At 31.1% G+C, this 21704-nt stretch overlaps 1 protein-coding gene across 6 annotated transcripts in view; it reads right to left on the reverse strand.

Moving 5' to 3' along the window:
- Positions 1–21704, reverse strand: part of SI (sucrase-isomaltase) — a 135241-nt gene that overhangs the window by 24866 nt on the left and 88671 nt on the right. For all 6 annotated transcript variants that reach the window (XM_064378890.1, XM_064378888.1, XM_064378886.1 and 3 more), the window contains 12 exons: positions 21024–21073; positions 20124–20294; positions 18370–18525; positions 12998–13201; positions 10906–11060; positions 9304–9472; positions 7262–7358; positions 7053–7165; positions 6837–6962; positions 5274–5402; positions 4367–4477; positions 2536–2598 (listed from right to left, as the gene is read on the reverse strand). In XM_064378890.1, the coding sequence (XP_064234960.1) occupies positions 2536–2598; positions 4367–4477; positions 5274–5402; positions 6837–6962; positions 7053–7165; positions 7262–7358; positions 9304–9472; positions 10906–11060; positions 12998–13201; positions 18370–18525; positions 20124–20294; positions 21024–21073 (1544 nt within the window). The remainder of the gene's footprint in view (positions 1–2535; positions 2599–4366; positions 4478–5273; positions 5403–6836; positions 6963–7052; positions 7166–7261; positions 7359–9303; positions 9473–10905; positions 11061–12997; positions 13202–18369; positions 18526–20123; positions 20295–21023; positions 21074–21704) is intronic.

A 21704-nucleotide genomic window follows, 5' to 3' on the forward strand; every position in this document is an offset into this window, starting at 1 on the left:
CAGAAACATATTTTTAGTGCTTCCAAGAGTAATGGGGAAGCTTTGTTTTCTCTGTTACTGCAGAGCACATACTTCAGGTTTACCTTTGTGGAGCACAATGAAAGAGGAAAGGGCCATAGTAAAGCCTGTTTTTATATAGCTTTCTCACTTCCGAGAACCATCTCACCACCCCAAACAACTGCTTCTTTTTGTCTCTCACATCTAACCCTTCCCATCCCAGCAGAGAAGAGGTGTTTCATTCCAATCTCTACTAAGAATGTTCCCTACTTGCCAGTCCACATATAAAAGTTCCAATGTCAGAGTAACCCTGTGTTAGCAGTAGATGCTGCTAAATTAATTGAATATGTCTCAAAAACATGAAAACCAGGATGATTTTTTGGCACATGTTAAGATTCTTTTGTAACTGCCTTAACAGTCTTCTCCAAGAACAGGATATGGGAGGACATAAAGAAAATGCAGAGAGTAGGGAATATAGAGATTTATAAAATAAGGATGATGAAATTTTTATTTATTATTTATTTATTTTGAGAGGGAATTTTGCTTTTGTTGCCCAATGGAACAACCTCGACTCACTGCAACCTCTGCCCCCTGGGCTCAAGTGATTATTCTGCCTCAGCCTACAGTGTAGCTAGAATTACAGGTGCCTGACACCATGTTCAGCTAATTTTTCGTATTTTTAGTAGAGATGGGGTTTTCAACATGTTGGTCAGGCTGGTCACAAACTCCTGGCCTCAGGTGATCCACACGCCTCGGCCTCCCAAAGTGCTGGAGTTACAGGTGTAAGCCACTGCACATTAGCCATTCTACATAAATTGACACTGTCTTCCAACACTTATATAAAAATCCATGCTTTTCTTTCTAATGGTACACACTATTACTCAAGAATAGTGGGTAGAACTCAAGTTGAAATAACACTTTTTACCTCAATGACACAGTTCAGTAGGTTCAATTCTTTGAGGCTATTTTAAAAGTAGTTTTGGCAAGTTTCAAGCTTCCAAATTTTTCACACTTACCTAAACTTATATAATTTAATGATTATAAATTGATCTGCCTAAAAGAAGGATCACCAACTCTTAGTTTTGTTGCTACTTTCTATTTCTCTTGCATTTCTTCTATTTTTTACTCCTCTAATCTTTATTTCCTTCCCTCTGCTAACTTTAAGTTTATTCTTTTGCTAGTTCATTGAGAGGTCATGTTAGGTTATTTATTTGAGATTTTTATCATTTTTAATATGGGTGTTTCCTGTCATACGCGTTCCTTTTAGTACTGCTTTTGCTGCATCCCAGAAGTTTTGCTATGTTGTATTTTTACTTTTGTTTGTCTGAAGAAATTTTCTAACTCTCTTTTGATCTCTTCTTTGTTCCATTAGCTGTTCCAAAGTGTGTTGTTTAATTTCCATGTATTTGTGAATTTACTTGTTTCCCCTATGTTTCTGATTTCTAGTTTAATTTCACTGTGGCTGGAAAAGACAAATGGTATGATTTCTAGCTTCTTACAATTTTTAAGATTTGTCTTGTGACCTAACATGTGATCTCTCTTAGAAAATATTCTATGGGCACTTGAGAAGAATGAGAATGTACATTTGACTGCTTTTTGATGAAAAGTTCTATGTATTTCTGTTAAGTCCATTTGGCCTACAGTGTTGTTACAGACTGCTGTTTCTTTCTTGACTTGCTCTTTTTCTATTTTTGATTGAAAGTATGGTAACAAAGTCTTCAACTATTATTGCATTGCTGTTTCTCACTTCTGTTAATGTTTGCTTTAAATATTTAAGTGCTTTAATGTCAGGTGCATATATTTATAATCATTGTATCTTCCTAATGAAATGACACCTTTGTCATTATATAATGACCTCTTTTGTGTTTTGTGACAGTCTTTGGCTTAAAATTTATATTTTCTGATATAGCTATAGCCACTCCTGTTACCTTTTGGTTATAAATTGCATGTAATATCATATTCATTCTTTTTGCTTTCATGAATGAATCTTGAGGATAATATACTAAGTGAAATAATCCAATAACAGAAAGACAGATGTAGAATTAAACTTACATGAGGTATCTAAAACAGTTAAATTCATAAAAGCATGGGGTAGAATGGTAGTTGCCCAGAACTGTAAGTAGGGGAAAATAAGGACTTGCTAAGAAATAGACACGAAATCTCAATTATGCAAGCTAAATAAATTCTATAGATCTGCTGCACAACATTGCCCCTATAGTTTAAAATGATTTAGTATATGCATAAACATTTACTAAGAGGGTATATCTCATGTTAAGTGTTACTACTATAATAATGTTTTTAAAATAAAATAATGATTGCTTAGATTAAATACAGCAAAATATAAAATTGCTTAATAGGGTGATTGACATACTTTGTTATTTAGGGAAATTAGCTAAATTTGATCTAAATATTGTCTCATATAGATAATTTAAAATGGCAATCTATTTTTAAGAAAAGTATTCAAATTGAGTTATTAGTTAAAATAGGTCCAAGTTTTGAATTTCTTTTCATTATATAGTTAGCCAATGTAAAACTTACATTAACAGCTTCATCTTCAGTTAGAGTTTTATCTATTGTTATATTGGGCAAATCTGGCCAAACCTACAAGAGACAAGATGTGGAAAACAGATCAAAACATAGTAAGTATAAAATGATTGCTATGTAAATGAAGTGTAATGGAGTATTAGAGGAATATTAATAACCCAAAGTCCTCAGATCTGTAATCCCTTTAAATATTATTATTATTGTCATGTGTATCATTTGCAAACTATTCCTATTGTCCATATTAGTCTACTCTTTAATATGGCAAATACAAAATAGAATTGTCAACTGTTATGGTAGTTAGTGATTTTGAAAATAAAGCATATAACCAAAAGCTTCTGTCAAAAAATAATATGAAAAATATATGCTAAATTTAATTTAATACAATATGTTAGAACTATTTCTAGAATTATTCCAAGGTTAAGAACTAAAAACAATAAATATTTTTTGTTTGAAAGGAAGTAAAGATCTGATGGAATATTGTCATATGGAGTCAAACGTTCCACTGATTTTCAGAATTCTTACTAAATCCTCCTCTCCCTTCATCCCACCACTATTCCCAGCCTGACCTCACTGCCTACCAACACTTTCTTTCTTCTACTCCAGCCAGAAACACACAAAACAGAGCTCAAATTCAGTCATGCTGAAAGCTCTGGAAATTTAGATCTATATTGTAGAAATTAGAAAGTTCTATATAAATGTATAAATAATCCATCAAAAGGAATTCTTTACAAGGGATTAGCTACTTGTAGAAAATAGTGCTCTAAAGGAAGGGAAGAAAGAGTAGAAATCTGGCAAAATGTCTAGAAATACAGAATGAGGAAAAAGTAGGAAATTAAAAAACAACAGAAAAAACCTTCTGGACTAATATGCCTCTCAAGTAGGTGGAGTTACAGGTATGCCCCACCATGCCTGGTCAATTTTTAAATTTTTTGTAGAGACAAGGTCTCTCTATGTTGCCCAGGCAGATCTCAAACTCCTGGGTTCAAGCCATCCTCCTACCTCAGCCACCCAAATTGCTAAGATTAGAGGTGTACTCCATTGTGCCCAGCCCTGTCTATATTCTTCACTCAGCTTTCTCTAATGTTAACATGTTATATAACAATAGTGCAATTATCAAAACCAAGAAATTAATGTTCACACAGTACAATCAACATTTACGAAACATGTTTGCATTTCACAGGTTTAATCACTAATGTCCTAATTTTGGTCCAAGATTCAAAAAGTCTCTCATATTTCATTTAATTGTATCTCTCATCGTAAATTTTTTGAGAGTTTTGTCACTGTTGTTCATTCTAGTTATGACTAGTATTTTTTCTTGATTGGTTTATATAAAAGCCAAATCAAAATATTTTTATTATATAATCATATATCAGGTTTGAATATTATTGCTTATATGAAATGCAGTGAATTTTAATTCATGATCTAAGTTAGAACTATAAGTATAGCTGTCAAAACATGTTGTTGCTATTATTAATGAGACATTTTAAAGAGAAGTGAACATTTAAATAACTTGCAGTACAGAATAATGAGTAGCCATCTTACTAATGGTAGTTTTAAAATAAATTACAAGAGGTACCAAGAAATATAACAAAATACAACTTAAAGATAAAACAAAACATATTTGGACATATGACTTATGTGAATTCTTTCTTTGTGTCTAATAATTTGGATTGAACTCAACAACTATACATTATTTTATTAGTTATTAAACCATTATATTTCTATATAGCTCTCCTGAATGTTTTTAATTTTTGCTAATTAAATGGAAACTTTCATTGATATATAATTTTTGTATTTATTGTATTGTGATATCTCAGTTTAGTACCTTTGCCCAACAAATATCATTGGTGTTAGGCCATTTGACAAAGACATCTTCCTGCTGTCCTCTTTCAAATGCAGGGTAAGGCTTTGTTTCATTTCCTGAAATTGCTGGATCCTAAAATTAAATTAACATGAAACATAAATAAGGTACACATGAAAAAATCATAACTACTAGGATAGCAATTATGAAGCTTAAATTTTCATTACTACATTATCATAATATTGTGCTTTCACATGAAATGACAAATGATGCAAACATCAGTGTTCTAGCTAGATTGCCCCCAAATTTCTTAGAAGGAAATTCTAAGGACTTTTGGAAATACAGTAGCTATTATTGCAAGCAAGATTAGTAGAGGTTTTTATCTTGTTTTATTTCTATTGTGAGATATCTGGCTACTTAGCTTACTTCCTATAAGATAATGATTAAAAAATTTTCCATTGTGCCCCTGCACTCCAGCCTGGCAACAGAGCAAAATTTCGTCTCATAAAAAAAAAAAAAAAAAAAATCCCCACTGAATCACCAATGTGAAGGCAAATTTTTAAATATGAAAAACATCAGAAGCAATCCCAGAGAATGACTTAAGAATTGTACAAAAATAGAAAATCTACCATTACTTTTTGATAACTTGTATAAATAGAAGCCAATACGTAGCTTGGATGATAACTAGAAAACAGCTTGCCTTTAACTCAGTTTTGGATTAAAATCTCTAGGGATACACCTAAATGCAAAGGTAGTTGGTGACAACTCATGCAAAAAAAAAAATGAAGTGCTAACGGAAGAAAGTTGTAGGTTTGGGAGTATTATCCAAAGTTATACACTTTCTATTATGGGACATCTTCCCCCGCCCCTCTCATTTTAGGAGAATTAATAGAAAGAAGAAATAAGACTCAGATAAACTCCAAGTACTGACCAGGATAATAATGTATCTCATTCCTTCTCCCCTTATTTTGTCAACAAACTGAGGAAGGTCCTGGAATGCTTCACCAATTGTAAAGTCTAGTTGCCTTTCCATGTAGTCAATATCTGTGTACTGAACATCCTGAAATATACAGAAAATGATGACAGTAGTGTAAAAAACACAAAAGAGTATTTCATATTTTATTATACTTATAAAAATCACAGCAATATGAAAGCTTAACTAGATCCTAAAAAAAAATTTAGTGGGTTAGTGTTCAAGGAATAAAAGTAGCATGTAAAGATATAAAGTATTCTAAGAACAACTTTCTATAAATGTTCTATTTGTCAACAGTTCATTTAGTAATTTTGATTTAGAGGTGAAAACTGTTCTAAGTCAGTATATATTATGTAATTCTCAAAGGCAACAGAAATAAACTGGGCAATAGGATTTATGATGCTATGAGATTATGTTAAATGACAAATAGAAAATTCATACAGTGTATACAGAAACAGGTGTTGTTGTTTCTGGGAACTATAAAGCAAATATTGGATAATTTCAAATAATTCTAATATTGGCAAAAGGAGTTTAACAAATACATCAATTAGTATAATCTTGTTCTTGTAATATCCATCAAAGTCATTTTTAGGATATCATCCCTGTTTATATAAGTATTGTTTAAAGATAGGTCCTTGGAAGTATGTTTAAACTAACAAATACTTGAATTTTATCATTGAAATATTTAATTTTTGCCTAAATAAAGAATTTAATTATTTTCTTTTATTTGACATTATTTCAATTTCTTCTTCTAGGTGTTAAGGAAAGTATGGCAAATAATTTATACCTCCTTTTTAATAACAAATTTCCACTTGCATGTCTCTGCTTCATCAACATATATAATTGATTTTCCCATAATAGTTATTCAGGAACCCTATATTGGATCCTACTATAAATACCAATGCCTTATAATTAGGTTTTTCTGATTGTTCTTAGAATAAACTCTTATATATCAAGCCTTCTATATTTTAATGTTTAAGTGTTACCAGCAGCATCCCTAAGATTCCTTAATTTTGTTAAAAAATGAAAGTTCAGTGATTGATAATTTGTGGATACTTTGGAAAATTTAGCTTTCTGCATATTGAATGAATTGATATTATATATTACAACCATTATCTACTCCAGGGTAAAAAAAAATCACTTCCACTTCCCACTTGTTCTCTTGTGGATGACACAGATTTCTTATCTTGTTGATGATACATATTTCTGTGAACACTAACATAAAGAGAACATACTGACTACATGTGCAACCCAGAGTTTGTGAGAGGAAAGCAAGTGCAGGGTGACTTATTTAGCACAACTCAGCATGACAGAGTTAGGAAGGGAAAAGGAAAAGGAATTTTTTTTGTTCTCTCCTTGACAAAGACATTGTATATAATTCTCATATCCAATTCATAAGTTGTTACTAAAAAATGAAGCATTATTACCAGCTGCTTCAATTAATTGTAAAGTACATGGGATTATTTCATTCCACTTTTTCATATTACATATTTAATATTGTTTTAAAATTGATATACATACATAGGGGATTCTGGCATTCACCATATCTTCATATACTTCCTTAACCTCTGAAGTATTTGCATATCCATAACGACATAATTGGAATCCCAAAGCCCAATACGCTGGCATGACTGGATGGCCAATTACCTTTAAAAAAAAAAATCATGTGTGAACTAAGAGTATTACTTTATGCTATAAACATTTTTATTTTTTAAGAGAAGAAATATGCAATCATACTTCATGGTATTGCTTTGTTGCAACTTCTGGGGTTGGGCCCAAAAACATATAAAAATCCAAGATTCCTCCAACTGTGCGATACGTTAGAGCAGGAGTTGGCTGGAATGTAACATCTGGAAATCCAGAATAAGATTCCATTTTTATCTGCGTATATTCATTTATGAAAAAGTCAAATAAAATAAGAGACATTCAACGAATGATTGTTTTACCCATTGCATTGCTGTTGAGTAAGAGAACACCATGAGCATTGCCTTCCTCTTCTAGAGCCATGTAATAGGGATGAAATCCGTAGGAATTAAGTTTATACTGAAATTTAAAAATTAAGCACAATATAAATTTAAGTAACAATAGCATGTGAATTTTTTTCTTTTTTTTTCCTTTATTTTATTAATTTGTTTTTTTTAAGAGACAGGGTCTCACTGTGTTGCCCAGGCTGGAGTGCAGTGGCCATTCGCAGGCACAATCCCACTACTGATCAACACAGGAGTTTTGACCTGCTCCGTTTCCGACCTGGGCCGATTCACTCCTCCTTAGGTAACCTGGTGGTCCCCAGCTCCCGGGAAGTCACCATATTGATGCCGAACTTAGTGTAGACACCTGATCAGCATAGCGCACTACAGCCCAGAACTCCTGGACTCAAGAGATCCTCCAGCCTCAGCCTCCCGAGTAGCTGGGATGACAGGCACATGCCACTGTGCCCGGCAGCATGTGAATTTAACTGTAATTTTAAAATTTATTATACAATTGAAACTCGGTATTTAAATTCTCCTTCTTCCACCAACTATGTTTCAGTTAAAATACATGTGTCTCCCTAGAAAATAATTATTTAAATTTTTACTGCTTTTGAATAGTTTATAAATATAAATAATGAATATACACATATATAACAACCACAAATGCTTCCACATTAATTGACGTAGAATGCCTTTGGCGTTAGTGTGGTTTCTTTCCAAAGGTTTTATAAATTGGTACTTTTCCCATAGTAAAATATCCTAGAAGTGATAAAAGTGATGAACATAATCAAACTGTCCAGAAAATATCTTCTTTATATATTTTATATTTATAAAACATTTAAATTTTTGTATTTATAAAATATTTAATTCGTTGTTCCATACTGTAATCATAGTCAGATATTAAAAGATTAATATATTTTTGATTGTTAATATAATACATAAAATTACCAGTGAAAGTAATTTTATAGTAATTTATTTTTAGGAATATACAAAATTACTAGTGAAAGTAATTTTATATATTAAGAATCAAAAGTATATTAATTTACTTATATCTGTACAAATGCTGAAAGAATTTTAAGAAATTGATTTTGGTAAAATATATTATTTCAAGTTGGTGTAAATAAAAAACAGCCTTCAATAACCTAAGTTTGGACTATTATGATACAAATGCAAGCTGTTTGAGTGCCGAACAATAAAAATGATTACAACAGCACACAAACTTATAGTGAGGTACTGAGTATATCCTTTTAAGTACACATCACATGTTAAAAATACAAATAGGATAATTTGTATTAAAATTTATTTTTATGCTATGTTTGGAATATTATAGGTAACATTATTTGTTGTACACTACATTAAATATTCATAAAATGTGTTGCATTAACAAGACAAATTTCTGGAAAAAGTGTAATGAGTATATAAAAACACATTGTAAAGATGTAAATGTAGATGATGGGGTGATGGATCCAGCAAACCATCTTGGCACGTGCATACGTATGTAACGAACCTGCACATTCTGCACGTGTATCTCAGAACTTAAAGTATAATAAATAATTTTTTTAAAAAAGATGTAATTACCAGTTTAGCCACATAAAATTACACAACTGCTACTGTGGGTTATAAATAGCAAAAAAAATCAAATCAGTATCTGAGAACTAAAAAACAATCAAGGAAACCTTTAGGGAGTTATTTTCTAAAAGCTGGAGTAAAGGTAAACTTGACAGGAAATACATAATCATGTTCTTTCTATGCATTTGAAACAGCTAAGGTATTGGGTCAAAGCCTGGCTTCTCACAGCAGTCAAGCAAATTTTTATACATCCACTCCTCTACTTCCACCTGTAATTTATGATGACTTTTTGGGTTTGTTTCTCAGAAAATTGCTATAGCTGCTCCGGAGATCTCTAGCTAATGCCCTTGTCATTACTTCAATCCTAAAGCACAGGCCCATAAAGAAGTGGCTTGGATTCCAATCATGGTGTTAGTTGCCTCATGGAGTGGTTACATGTTGGTACCTACACCAGGGGGTTGGTCTCTTGTGAACATTCCCCAAGTATGCCAGTTCAGATCTCGCTTAAATGCTGTGTGTTCCACTTCCCCAAAACCATATATATATTCTGACGGCAGGCGAGTCGATATTTGAATGAACTGGTCATTGAAAGCAAATCCAGGCAGGTGAGAATCCCAACTGAAAACAAAAGAAAATAAAGCTATTTCTGTCAAAATATATGCAAAGTAGTATCACAAATAGTAATGGTAATTCTTTCTTAGATTATCTAAAAATCAATATTTTTTCTCTGTATCCCTAATTATACCCAGGCACCAAATGGAAATAATTATTCTAATACATTTTTTCTTTTAGCTAAGGAATATGTAAAATATATTTCATATATTTATAGGGGAATCATTGTATCTATAATGTGATTGTATGTTTTTATTTAGATAAGTATTTCTTTTAGAAATAAAACTAATTTGAAACAATAAATGACTTAGTAATGTGTGACCTAGAAATTAAAAGTTCTCAATTTTCCTGCTTCCTTGAAATAATCACGATACATTTTTTTCTATATGTAGAATAAAAAGAAATCAATATTATAATGAATTTTAAGCTTAACAGATATTTAAATGTCAAACTCTCACCAGTTGCTACTTGCAATTGTGTGTTTCTTCTTTTACTTCATGTTCATAAATATAGGTATGTACGAAGAAACGTGTTACAAAGAACATGATATTATTCAACTCATTTGTGAGAAGAACATAAAAAGGAAGGAAAGTAACATTGGCGAGGAGAGGAAACATAAGTATTACAGGTGATCTGGACATATTTTAAATTTTTATATTTATTATTTTGGAAAACTAATCGAAGATAGTGCTCGTCAAATGACAATAAATAATGCTATTGTACCAGGATATTGCAAAAAATGACTTAGCTTCCCATGTATTTGAACAAAAATGTTTTCATAACGACAAAATTATTAAAATAATCCAGATATAGTTTTAGTCATTATTTGTACATATCCTGACAATACCAGAAGCATCCTGATAATGTCTTCTAAGGAATGTCATGGGAAACTTAAATTATATAAAAGTATATTTTAATATATTATAGTTTATAGAGCTTTCGAATAAAGACTACAATTTTAAAATTAAATTTATTCATTGTAACAAAAACATATCTATACTCATGTGCTGTACCTTATTTTCATTAATACATGGCAGGTAAATGATTAATCCTATCAGATTCCAGCCTTAATAAACTATTTCAACAGTTTAAATAAAATGTTCACTTCACTTGTTTCCAAATACTTATCTTTCCCAACACTCATCATGCTTTCTAAAAGAGGTTTTGGTTTTGGTTCTCAACTTGATTAGAAGAATGAGTCTAATATTAATAGTGAAATTGAACACTTCCAGAGTGTAGACAAAATTGTGGGCCAATCCTTTAAGATAGTCCCAATGACTATATTTAGTTAGAAATATTAAAATGGACACAGCTATTTAACACAGCTTAAATTTTTTGTGTGATGCTACTCTAGGACAGAAATGTTGTTAATCATCTTACTTTTCCCTTCCTAAGCTAAAATTAAAACATCCTTTATATCAAATAATGCAATCACTTACATAACTCTTCCAGTGCTTCTCCGTCGAATCTGGATGCCAAAAGGATTTTCCTTAATTTCAACATCATAAAGTCTGTTTTCATAAGTACTTATTGGGGTGGTTGGAATGTTTAATGGTACTGGAACTTCATATCTCTTATTTTGGGGATCATAAATCTATTGCAGAAAAGTAGTAAAAAAGTTTACTCATATTGCTGACATAGCATGTGCATATAATGAAATAATTTAAATAATGGCTCAAACAAGGATATTTAGAATTTTTGTCCATATAATTTCTAATTCTTCATTCATGGCCCATATAGCTATAACAATAAAGAATTCCATATACACATTTATAATGGGACCAAATTGAGTACTGCATTTTTGGACCTTTAAAAAATGTTTTATGATTTATTTTCTATACAATAAGAAATGAAAACAAAAATTTTAGATCTAAATATTCTATTATATGGTTATACAAAAATTATTTCATGGTTAAACACGGGAGTTGTTTCAGTATATTTTGTCATACGTATGATTCTACAATAAACACTAATGCTAATTTATGTTTATTTGTGTCTTTATTTCTTCAGTACATTTCTTAAATACCAGTAGGTCTGAGTATACTTACTCTTTAAGGGTCTTTGATAACTATTGACAAACTGCTTTCCAGAATTTTTTTTACTGATTAATAGTCTCCCCAAAATGTGTACTCTAATGCTCATTTTTGTTAAATTGAAAGCATTTATTTTTCATTGTTAATCATTTCATTTCTTGCTTATGAGCTTTCATCTTTTTCTACATTATTATTCAACATTTATGTTCTGTTTTATAAAAACCAAGCATGATTGATGTGAAAACATGTTTTATTCTTATCTAAGAAAAAGTGTACACTTTTACCTATGTCACTTATGCCTTTTTATCTGTAGCTTGAAAGGCCTTTGCTAGCCAGATACAAAATAAACATGCAGCTAACTTTTGTTAGGCTTATGTTTAGTTTTCACTGTAACTCATTCTAAATTTTATTTTAGCATATGATTAAAGACAGATACTTTTCTATATAAATTATTAAATAACCTACCTTTTCATTAAGTTGTGAACCTTTCTTCACACACACACACACACACACACAAAATAATCTTCTATGCTTTTGTGCCACTACACAAACAGACACCCACAATCTTCTATGCTTTTGTGCCATCTTGTTTCAATAAACAATCAAGCAATTCTATCTCCAGTTCCACACTGTTTTAATTACATGAATTTTTATCATTCTTTACCCTTTGCTAAATGTTAACAATCGCCAGGTGTTTATTTTTTCAGATGAATTTAAAAGTTACTTTATGAAGTTTCAAAAGATATTTCACTAAGATTTATATGAAAATATTTTAAAAGCATCGATTGATCTAAAGTGAATGAACATTTAAACTATCATTTACTCTTATTTAGAATTTTAAAATACTTAATGTGAACATTTTTAATAGTTTTTCTCCTTACAAAAATTATTAGGCTTATATTTTTTGATGTTTTTATTATTAGATTTTTTCATTTGATTTTGATAATGGTATTTTTTGCCATTTTTGCTTCTAAATAGTAAACAAAAATGTACAAGAAAATATCTTTGGAAACATTTTACATCAGTTATTTTGTTGATATTTTAAATTTCTAATGGTTTTCATAATGGATTCCTTTGGCATACTTAAGTTAAAAAATATTGCTAAATGTCAAAAGAAATTATTGTTTTGGTATATCTAATTGCATTGGCCAGATAATTAAGACCACAACTTAAAAATAATAAAAATAGTAAGCATCTCATTTTGTTTATTTTAATGACATTATCAGTATAGTTTGATAATACATGAGTTACTTATTTTGCAAGAATTTCAATTTATTTTTAAATCACCATTGTATTAATCACAAAATTAGCAAAACTGAGCAGTTTCATTTATTCAGCACCTAGGTATGTGTTGTGTAGAAAAAATTTTTTATAGACTCAAAATATCAAATCTGTTAATACCCTTTAATATTACTTTAAAAGTCCAATCACATGGTTATTCAAACTCTCTTGTCTCAGGAGAGGATGTAAGCATTGAAGTAGTTTTTATTAAGCGTACCTTAAACTGCAACATATCATTTTTGTGATATTTCACCTCCACACGAAGAGTTGAGATGGGGTCAGAAGGTAACGTTATTCTAGCATTTGCAGGATTTAGTTGGAGGTCAGCTGTTACACCCATTGATGAATAGAGAGTTGAGGTGACTGAATAAGGGTTATCTTGTCTGGGAAAGTAACACTCAGGTGCTTTGGATAGAGAACCCTAAAAATACATTGCATGTTCATTGCCAGAAATTATAAGCATTGTAATATTTGACTCTTTAAAAATACACTGATGTTTAGTTGCACACTGTATGATTTACAAGTTTTATTAATACAAAACAAAATAGCAGTCATAACACAAAATACATTTTATGCAATTTGGGATCCCATGTACTAAAATTTTATACAAAGTATTTATATTTTCACTCTACAGAAAGAAAAATAGAGCAGAAGACTCAAAAGTCATATATTTTTAACTAAAAAATAGAATTAGATTGTGTTGTCTGCAAAATTAAGTATATTACTAATAAATTTTGATCCCATGTTTGTTCTTACTCTTCATATTGATTGTTGATTCTTGTGCATAAAAACAGCATTATAACCCCCTCTAAAGAGCATGTGCTAGAGTTCTTTTACTTACAATGAAAATGTCAATCCTTCTTTTTGATTTGTTCTTATACTGGTCAATTACATCTTGACCAGGATTTGAAATAAGAACCATGACCAAGAATCAGAGTTGATTGGTTTATATAGGAGTGAGAGATAAGACCTGAGAAAAATAATTATAAACTATGGCATTGACGGCTAGTTGCCTTAAAACAATCCATTCTCCCTATCCTCCTTGTTTATTAAATTATTATATTTTGGAGAGAATTATCATATTTATCTACATTTCCAATTTCCTTTTAAAGAAGTTGTTTAAGTCCCCATAAAAGCTTCTTAAAAGAAAGGCGTATAAGCTGAGTAAATTAAGATAGTCTGTTTGATTCATGTTCTTTACAGTGTACTGTCTCGTTTCTATCTAAAGTGAACAATTTCATCTGTGTATTCTATCCCAGCCCTCCTTACCTATAAGAATATTTCTCCCTCAATTCTCCACCCTCATAATGAATATTGGATTCATTATGTTATTTTATTTTTATTTTTATTTTTTTTCGAGATGGAGTTTTGCTCTTGTTATCCAGGCTGGAATGCAATGACCCAATCTCGGTTCACTGCAATCTCCGCCTCCTGGGTTCAAGCAAATCTCCTGCCTCAGCCTCCTGAGTACCTGGAATTACAGGCGTGCGCCACCATGCCCAGTTAATTATTGTGTTTTTAGTAGAGACGGGGTTTCACCATGTTGACCAGGATGGTCTGGATCTCTTGACCTCGTGATCCACCCGCCTCAGTCTCCCAAAGTGCTGGGATTATAGGCGTGAGCCACCACGCCTGGCCTCATTATGTTATTTTTAGCATCAGAAACTGATTTTATTTTTCTCATTTTTTAAAGCAACTGTCACCTCTGACCACTGTTCTATTTTTTTCTGCTTTCTTTACAGTAAAGCATAGAAATGGTCGTCATCTCACTATGTCCAATTTGTCCCTTCATTTTACTTGAACTCCCTCTAACCAGGTTTTTTATTCCAGTACTCTAATGTTTGCATGTCAAAGTTACCAAAGACTTCCATGCTGCCAAATCCACATGTCAGTTTCCAGTCCTTATCTTACTGGCAAACAATTTGCATAGTTGATCATTTCTGCCATTTTAAGTGCTTTGTTCACTTGGCTTCCTGGACCCTGCATGCTCTTTTTTTCCAAAGCAATTCTTGTGCTGTTCTTTCTAAGCTTCCTTTTTCATTCCCCCTTGACTAAAGTTTGTAGTCACCCAGGGTTTAGTTTTTGAACACTTTTCATCTATTCAAGCTTATTTCCTTGAAGATATCATCCTATCATACAGCACCCTAAAAGCACAAAGAAGCAAAGCCAAAACACCCTACCCAACACATGTTACAATCACACCATTTTGGGGGGAAAAAATCTCACCCAAATGAAAGTAAATTCAAAAATAAGAAGTGACATCTTTTTCCAGATGAGAAGGATCCAGTGTAAGAACTTTAGTACCATGAAAAAAGTGAGTGTTGTGACACCCCAAAGGATTACTCTAGCTCTCTGGCAATGGATCCTAAACAAAATGAAAATTGTAAAATTACAGATAAATAATTCAAAATACAGATTGTGAGGAAGCTCAGTAAAATCCAAAGGAAAGTTGAAAATTAATGCTCAGAAATCAGAAAAACAAAATATCAAAGGTAGAATTTTTTTGAAAAAGTAACTTTTGAAAATTGAAAAAAAATCATTGAAGGAATTTAAAAACACAATTAAAAACTTTAACAATAAATTATATACCAAGTAGAGAAAAGAATTTCAGGCTTGAGCATGATCTTTCAAATTAACTATTGTCAGACAAAAATATCTTAAAACGAATTTTGAAAAACAGACAAAGCCTTCAAAAAATTTAAGATTATGTAAAGTGACCAAGCCAACAAGTTACAGGAATTCCTGAGAGAGAAGTAAAAGTTAAAAATGTGGAACACTTATTTGAGAAAATAATTCCAAACAGTTTTCCTGGTCTTGCTAGTGATGCAGACGCAGATACAAGAAGTTCAGAGGATACCTGGAAGATACTTTATAAGACAAATGGAACCAACACATATACTTATCAGGCTATTCAAAGTCCACATGAACAAGAGAATCATAATAGTGGCTACAGAGAAATAACAATAACCTATAACAGAAATCCCATCAGACTAACAACGGGCTTTTCAGCAGAAACCTTACAAGCCAGAAGAGATCAGGAGCCAATTTTCAGCCTTCTTAAAGAAAAACAACCATAAAAATTTTACATCCTGTGAAACTAAGCTTCACAAATGAAGGAGAAATAAAGTTTTTCCTATGCAAGCAAACACTGAGTGAAGTTTTCACCACCAGACAGTCTCTACTGGCCCAAAACATGCTCAGACAAGTTCTAAAAATGGAAATGAAAGAATGATACTCACCGTGATAAAAGCAGATGTAAGTATAAAACTCACTAATTCTATAAAACAATTGCACAGTTAAGATGACAATGAAATTAGGCAACAATAGCATAACAGGAACAAAACCTCGTATATCAATATTAACCTTGAGTGTAGGTGGCCTCCAAAATTGACAGTATATTTGGCCCTCTCAATACATTCAAATAAATGAAAATCATATCAAGTATCTTCTCAAATCACAGTGGAATAAAATTAGAACTCAATACCAAGAGGAACTCTTAAAATTATACAAATATGTAGCACTTGAACAACTTGCTCAGAGTAATCTTTGGGTAAATGATGAATCTAATGTAGAAATAAAACAATACTTCAATAAAAAACCCTGAAAATTCTAACACAACATGTCAAAATCTCTGGGATACAGCAAAAGTAATGCTAAAATGAAAGTTTATAGTTTTAAATGCCTAAATTAAAAATGATGAAAAGATCTCAAAATAGCTTAATATCACACCTAAATTAATTAGAAAAACAACAGTAAACCAAAGTCAAAGTTAATGGAAGAAAATAATTAAAGATCAGAGCAGAACTAAATGAGACTGAGACCAAAAAAATAAAAATAAAAGAGATCAATGAAATAAAAAGATAAACAAAATTGATAAACGGCTAACTAGATTGACCAAGAAAACTAAAAAGAAGAATCAAATAAGCACAATCAGAAAATATAAAGGTGGCATTACAATTGGTATCAAAGAAATAGAAAAGATCATTAGAGACTGCCAAGAGCATCTGCATGCAAACAAACTAGAACACCGAGGGAAAATGGATAAATTCCTGGAAACACACAATCTTTAGGAAAACATAGGGAAGGAATAGAAATCCTGACCAGACTAATACTGAGTAAGGAAACTGAATCAAAAATAAAAATCTCCCAGAAAAAAGAAGAATGATGAGGAAGAAGAAGAAGGAGAAGGAAAAGGAGAAGGAGAAGGAGGAGGAGGAGGAGGAGGAAGAGGGGGAGGAAGAGAAGCACTGCTGCCCAGGAGTAGGTGAATTCACAGTCAAATTTTACCAGATGTACAAAAGAGAGCTTTTATCAATGTTACTGACACTATTCCAAAAGTTAAGGAGAATTGATTCTTTTATACCTTATTCTCTGAAACCAGTATCAATCCTGATACCAAAATCAGACAAGGACACAACAACAACAACAACAACAAAAAGAAAACAACAGCTGCATATTCTAGAGTAACAGATGCAGAAATACTCATCAAAATACTAGCAAAGCAAATCCAATAGTACATCAAAAAGATACCAGCATAATCAACACCACCTTTATACCAGGATGGTTCAACATAAGCAAATCACCACATAAAGAGGATTAAAAACTAAAACCATATGATCGTTTCAATAAATACAGAAAAAAAGTATTCAGTAAAATCCAATATTTCTTCATAAAAAATACCCTCAACAAAGTTGGCATTGAAAGAACATACATCAAAATAATAAAAGCCATGTATAACAAACCCACAGCCAACATTAACTGGGGAAAAGGTGAAAACATTTCTCCCAAGAATTTGAACAAAGATGCCCATCCTCTTCACTATTCTTCAGCATAGTAGGGAAAGTCCTAGCCAGAGTAATCAGGCAAGAGAAAGAACTTGGAAAAGAGGAAGTCAAATGCAAATTTTTCTGGGAAATTGCTGACAGATATGCCTTGACTCACCTCGGTGATATAACAAATGCATTTAATTATTTGTTTATATTAAATAAATGTATTTGTTGACAAAACCCAATGATGTAACACAAAGCCCAGAATTTGGAAAAACAGGCATAGCAAGAGGAAATATTACACACGTCTCCTTCCTGTGACATTGGTAAAAACATCTGCCATTCTCAGCCGTCATCATTTTGTTAAAATGAAAGCCAAAATAGCGGCCAGAGATTATTATCATCCTTAGTGGAAGAGAACTAGCCCTTTCCTCAACATTATATATCTTAATAACTTGAGCCAATGTTTTTGAAATACTCTCTACTACTGGCATATCTTACCCAATTGAGCAAATCAGCTACAGTCAACATCTGGTAAAGTGTAACACATAGAGTATTATTTTAGTAAGTAAAGTTACACTACCCAAAGTGCCTGGAAAGCAATTTACACATTAATTTAGCCCGGCATTTACTAAGATACGTCTTTGGATAATTAACTAAGATAAAAGTGAATTGCCTATCAGATATGCTAATTTCAAATTCCAAATGATTATCTACTTGAATCTAATTTATATGCTGCAGATTTAAAATTATAATATGTAAAATTTGCATTGAAATGCTTAGGTAAAAAATGTATCATGGTAATAACTAAAATTATTATTACCGTTCGCCATAAACAGCCACGTTGTATGCACTTTTCTTCAGACGCAAAATCTGCATCTGGATAACAATTGAACATTTCGTTTTCTGAGAAAACTTGATTCCATTGAACACTAAAGTTTTGTCCAAGGCTAAGGTCGAGATCTGTAATTAGGAGAACCTTTGAAGACAAAATAAAACAGAAACAAACAAACAACAACATTAAATACTGTGTCTGATCATTGGATGACTTAAAAAAAGTTTACATTTTATAAAACGTGGTAACAGCAATTATTCAAATTAAATCATTAATAGTTTTGATAAAATACTTGAAAAACAAAATATAAATATGCAATATATATGTATACATACATATATGTATGTATGTATATACACACATATACAATTATTCTATAGTTGGGATTGCAAATTTATGTTTGATTATTGCTTATATTCCTTGGGAATAGTGTGAACAAGATTTATCCCATACCTAGATTGTCATCTACATAGCTTACTGTTTGATGTCCACCAAACACTATTGCAAAACTTGACTTTGAGGAATGAAAATTAATATAAAGATCAGCCTATGCACAGCAGAAATATGATGATACACTATTAGTGTATATGTATATATTTTTATAAGCATAAGAGTATGCACACAAATAGCCAAGATAGACCTTTATATTGCATACATAACCAATACAATTATGTTTTATTATACCTCTTTCAAACTCTATTAGAGTCAAAAAGTTCTCAAGCTTGTATTATTTAATTTATATCAATTTATTCTTTTACTGCTAGGAAATACAAGTCATAGTATGCCTACTAAATAAAAAATAATTAACCAGTAGATATTTTCTGAAAATTGATAAGTGAAAAGCCTCTGGCCAGAGGTCTTAGGAGTTAGACAAAAATATTCTAAGAAAATGTTCTATCTCTTAAACAATTTAGAATTTGTCTATACTAATATTATTAATAATTTAGTATTATATAAATGGAGAAAAGGTAAATGACAAATGTACTTGCTTTTATGTTTTTAACTATTATAGTCTCTAACTTTTAAAATATATCAATCCACTACCAAAGCAACATTATGATTGAAATATTGCATTTTGCTGATGAGGGAGATAAAATAATGAGAGATTTATTTAATGTGTTCAGGAGCAGAGATAACAGAGCTGGAATCTGTGCATTGAATAACAGTTCATCCAATTTTGTTATTCTTTTTCCCTCTATATTACAACTGTAAAAAGAGACAAAAATCACAACATAAGGAAGGTTTTCTACAGGAAGAGAAAAGTGTACACACTAAATTGAAGTCAGAAAAGTACAAGATATATTCTGAGGACAATGAGATCTCGCTAAAAAGGAAACAGGGGAAAGACTGAAGAAATGAACTAAATCAACGTTAAAGACTGGAAAGCAGCTAAAACATTTGGAATTTGTGTTTGTGTGGAATAGGTAGGTTCGAGTTCAAAATAGAAAAATTTTATGGAAAATATTAGCAAGGCCCAAATAACTAGCATGCAAGATAAAAATAAAACAGGGAGAGAGAAACAGCAAGGAGTTCGCTTCGTGCTCATATCCAAATACACATTGAATTAACATAAATTGTAGTATTGTTCAGAAACAGGTAAGAAATAAACGAAAGGAGAAGGAAGAAGGAAGGAAAGAAAGGAAGACACATTGTGAAGAGAAATAAAGTAAGTGCCTGAATGGTTACATAATGTTAAATATGAGGTTATATGATAGCTACAATATTTCAAATATGGTAATTACCTGGTTAGAAGCATCATAAGTGAAATTGTTATGAGCGCTTATTGGTTGATTATTTTCCGCCACTGTAACTTGTGTAACAGTGTCTGTCAACCCAAGGACTTTTACAGTCTTGAATGCTAAGGTAGTTCCTTCCTGGTATGTTGAATGTGTGCACACAATATCTAATTTGTTCTGGGAAAAATAGTATACGATATTACATATTAGGTCATCAGATATAAACGTGAAATAAAAATACCAATATGAAATAGCAAAAAAGGTCATCATCTACATCTCTATTCCTACCAGCTCTCCTCATCCAAGTAGCATACATAAATATGCTTATTAATAACTATTGTCATTATTATATATACCAGAAAACTTTATTTTCAGAGATAACCTTAATTACTCATATGCAACACATATATACTCCTTCATATTCTAGCCCTAACACTGATGAAGAATAATTTAGCTTTGCCAAAAAAGAATGTAAGAAAAAAACCCTACATTTATGAAAAAATCATTTCTGTCAACTATTCAAAATTTAACCTTATGCATAGGTTTTCCCATCACCAAGCAAAATCCACACCAATTATTACTGTGACTACTTCATTAAAACCTTTTCACGTGTGTTGAAATTGTTTTCCTAGGGCATGTTGTCTAAAACCAAGCATAACATTTAAGAAGTCTCAAGGATTCTTTGCATCAATTACAGGGTCACAAACTTTATAAAATTTTAAGGTAACAATTTGTTTATAATTCAACAATTTAAATGTAACTATTTAATTGAACTATTTATTTCATAACATTACATTAAAATCTGTAGGCAAATGTAAACACCTTTTCCAAAAAATTCAGCATAAAAGAATAACTTAGGTAAGAACGAATTATACATTTAACTATATGTACAAAGAGAATGCTTACGTCAGAAACTGAAAATGTATATAATATGTAGTTGTCATTTTGTAAGATATCTGAAATGAAAAATATTGTGATCAGTACAGTACAAAATACAATGTTAAATTCTCTGCTCTGGTTTTACACTTACATAACACTTAAGAAATATGAACAAATTAGATTCTGTTTATTAATGAAGCATCCCAAACAGATTTTCCTTTTACATTTTTTGAATTGTGTCTAAACAAAATAATAATGGTATTTTATTTTCACAGTAAATAGAGAACATGAATATATGTTTTCCTTGTTTACTTTTTCAAAGACTACCAAGATATTTCTGGAAATTAAGAGAAAGCAAAACTTACAGTAAATAATATATAATTAAAAATGTATTATTTTGAATGCTCTCTTATTTGCTCCTTAGTAAATCTCATAACAGTAAATTTTTCCTAGGAAGACCTGGCACACTATAATATATTTTGCATTAAAAAATATTTTTCTATTATGTTTTATTATTGGACAAAAAATAATAAATCTGGAGACATGTTAAAGATTAAAATAAACTTTAACCTACAATTGAAATAAACTTTAATGAGGAAAATTGATAAATATATTTTCTGTACTATATATGTAATAAACCTTTTATTCAACATATCTCTTTAAAAGAAAAACTGAAGGACTAAAATAGTTTGTTGAAAACATTGTTAA

The sequence above is a fragment of the Aotus nancymaae genome, unplaced genomic scaffold (assembly GCF_030222135.1).
Source record: "Aotus nancymaae isolate 86718 unplaced genomic scaffold, 86718_ANA_hifiasm-v0.15.2.pri h1tg000019l, whole genome shotgun sequence".
NCBI classification, from domain to species: Eukaryota; Metazoa; Chordata; class Mammalia; order Primates; family Aotidae; genus Aotus; species Aotus nancymaae.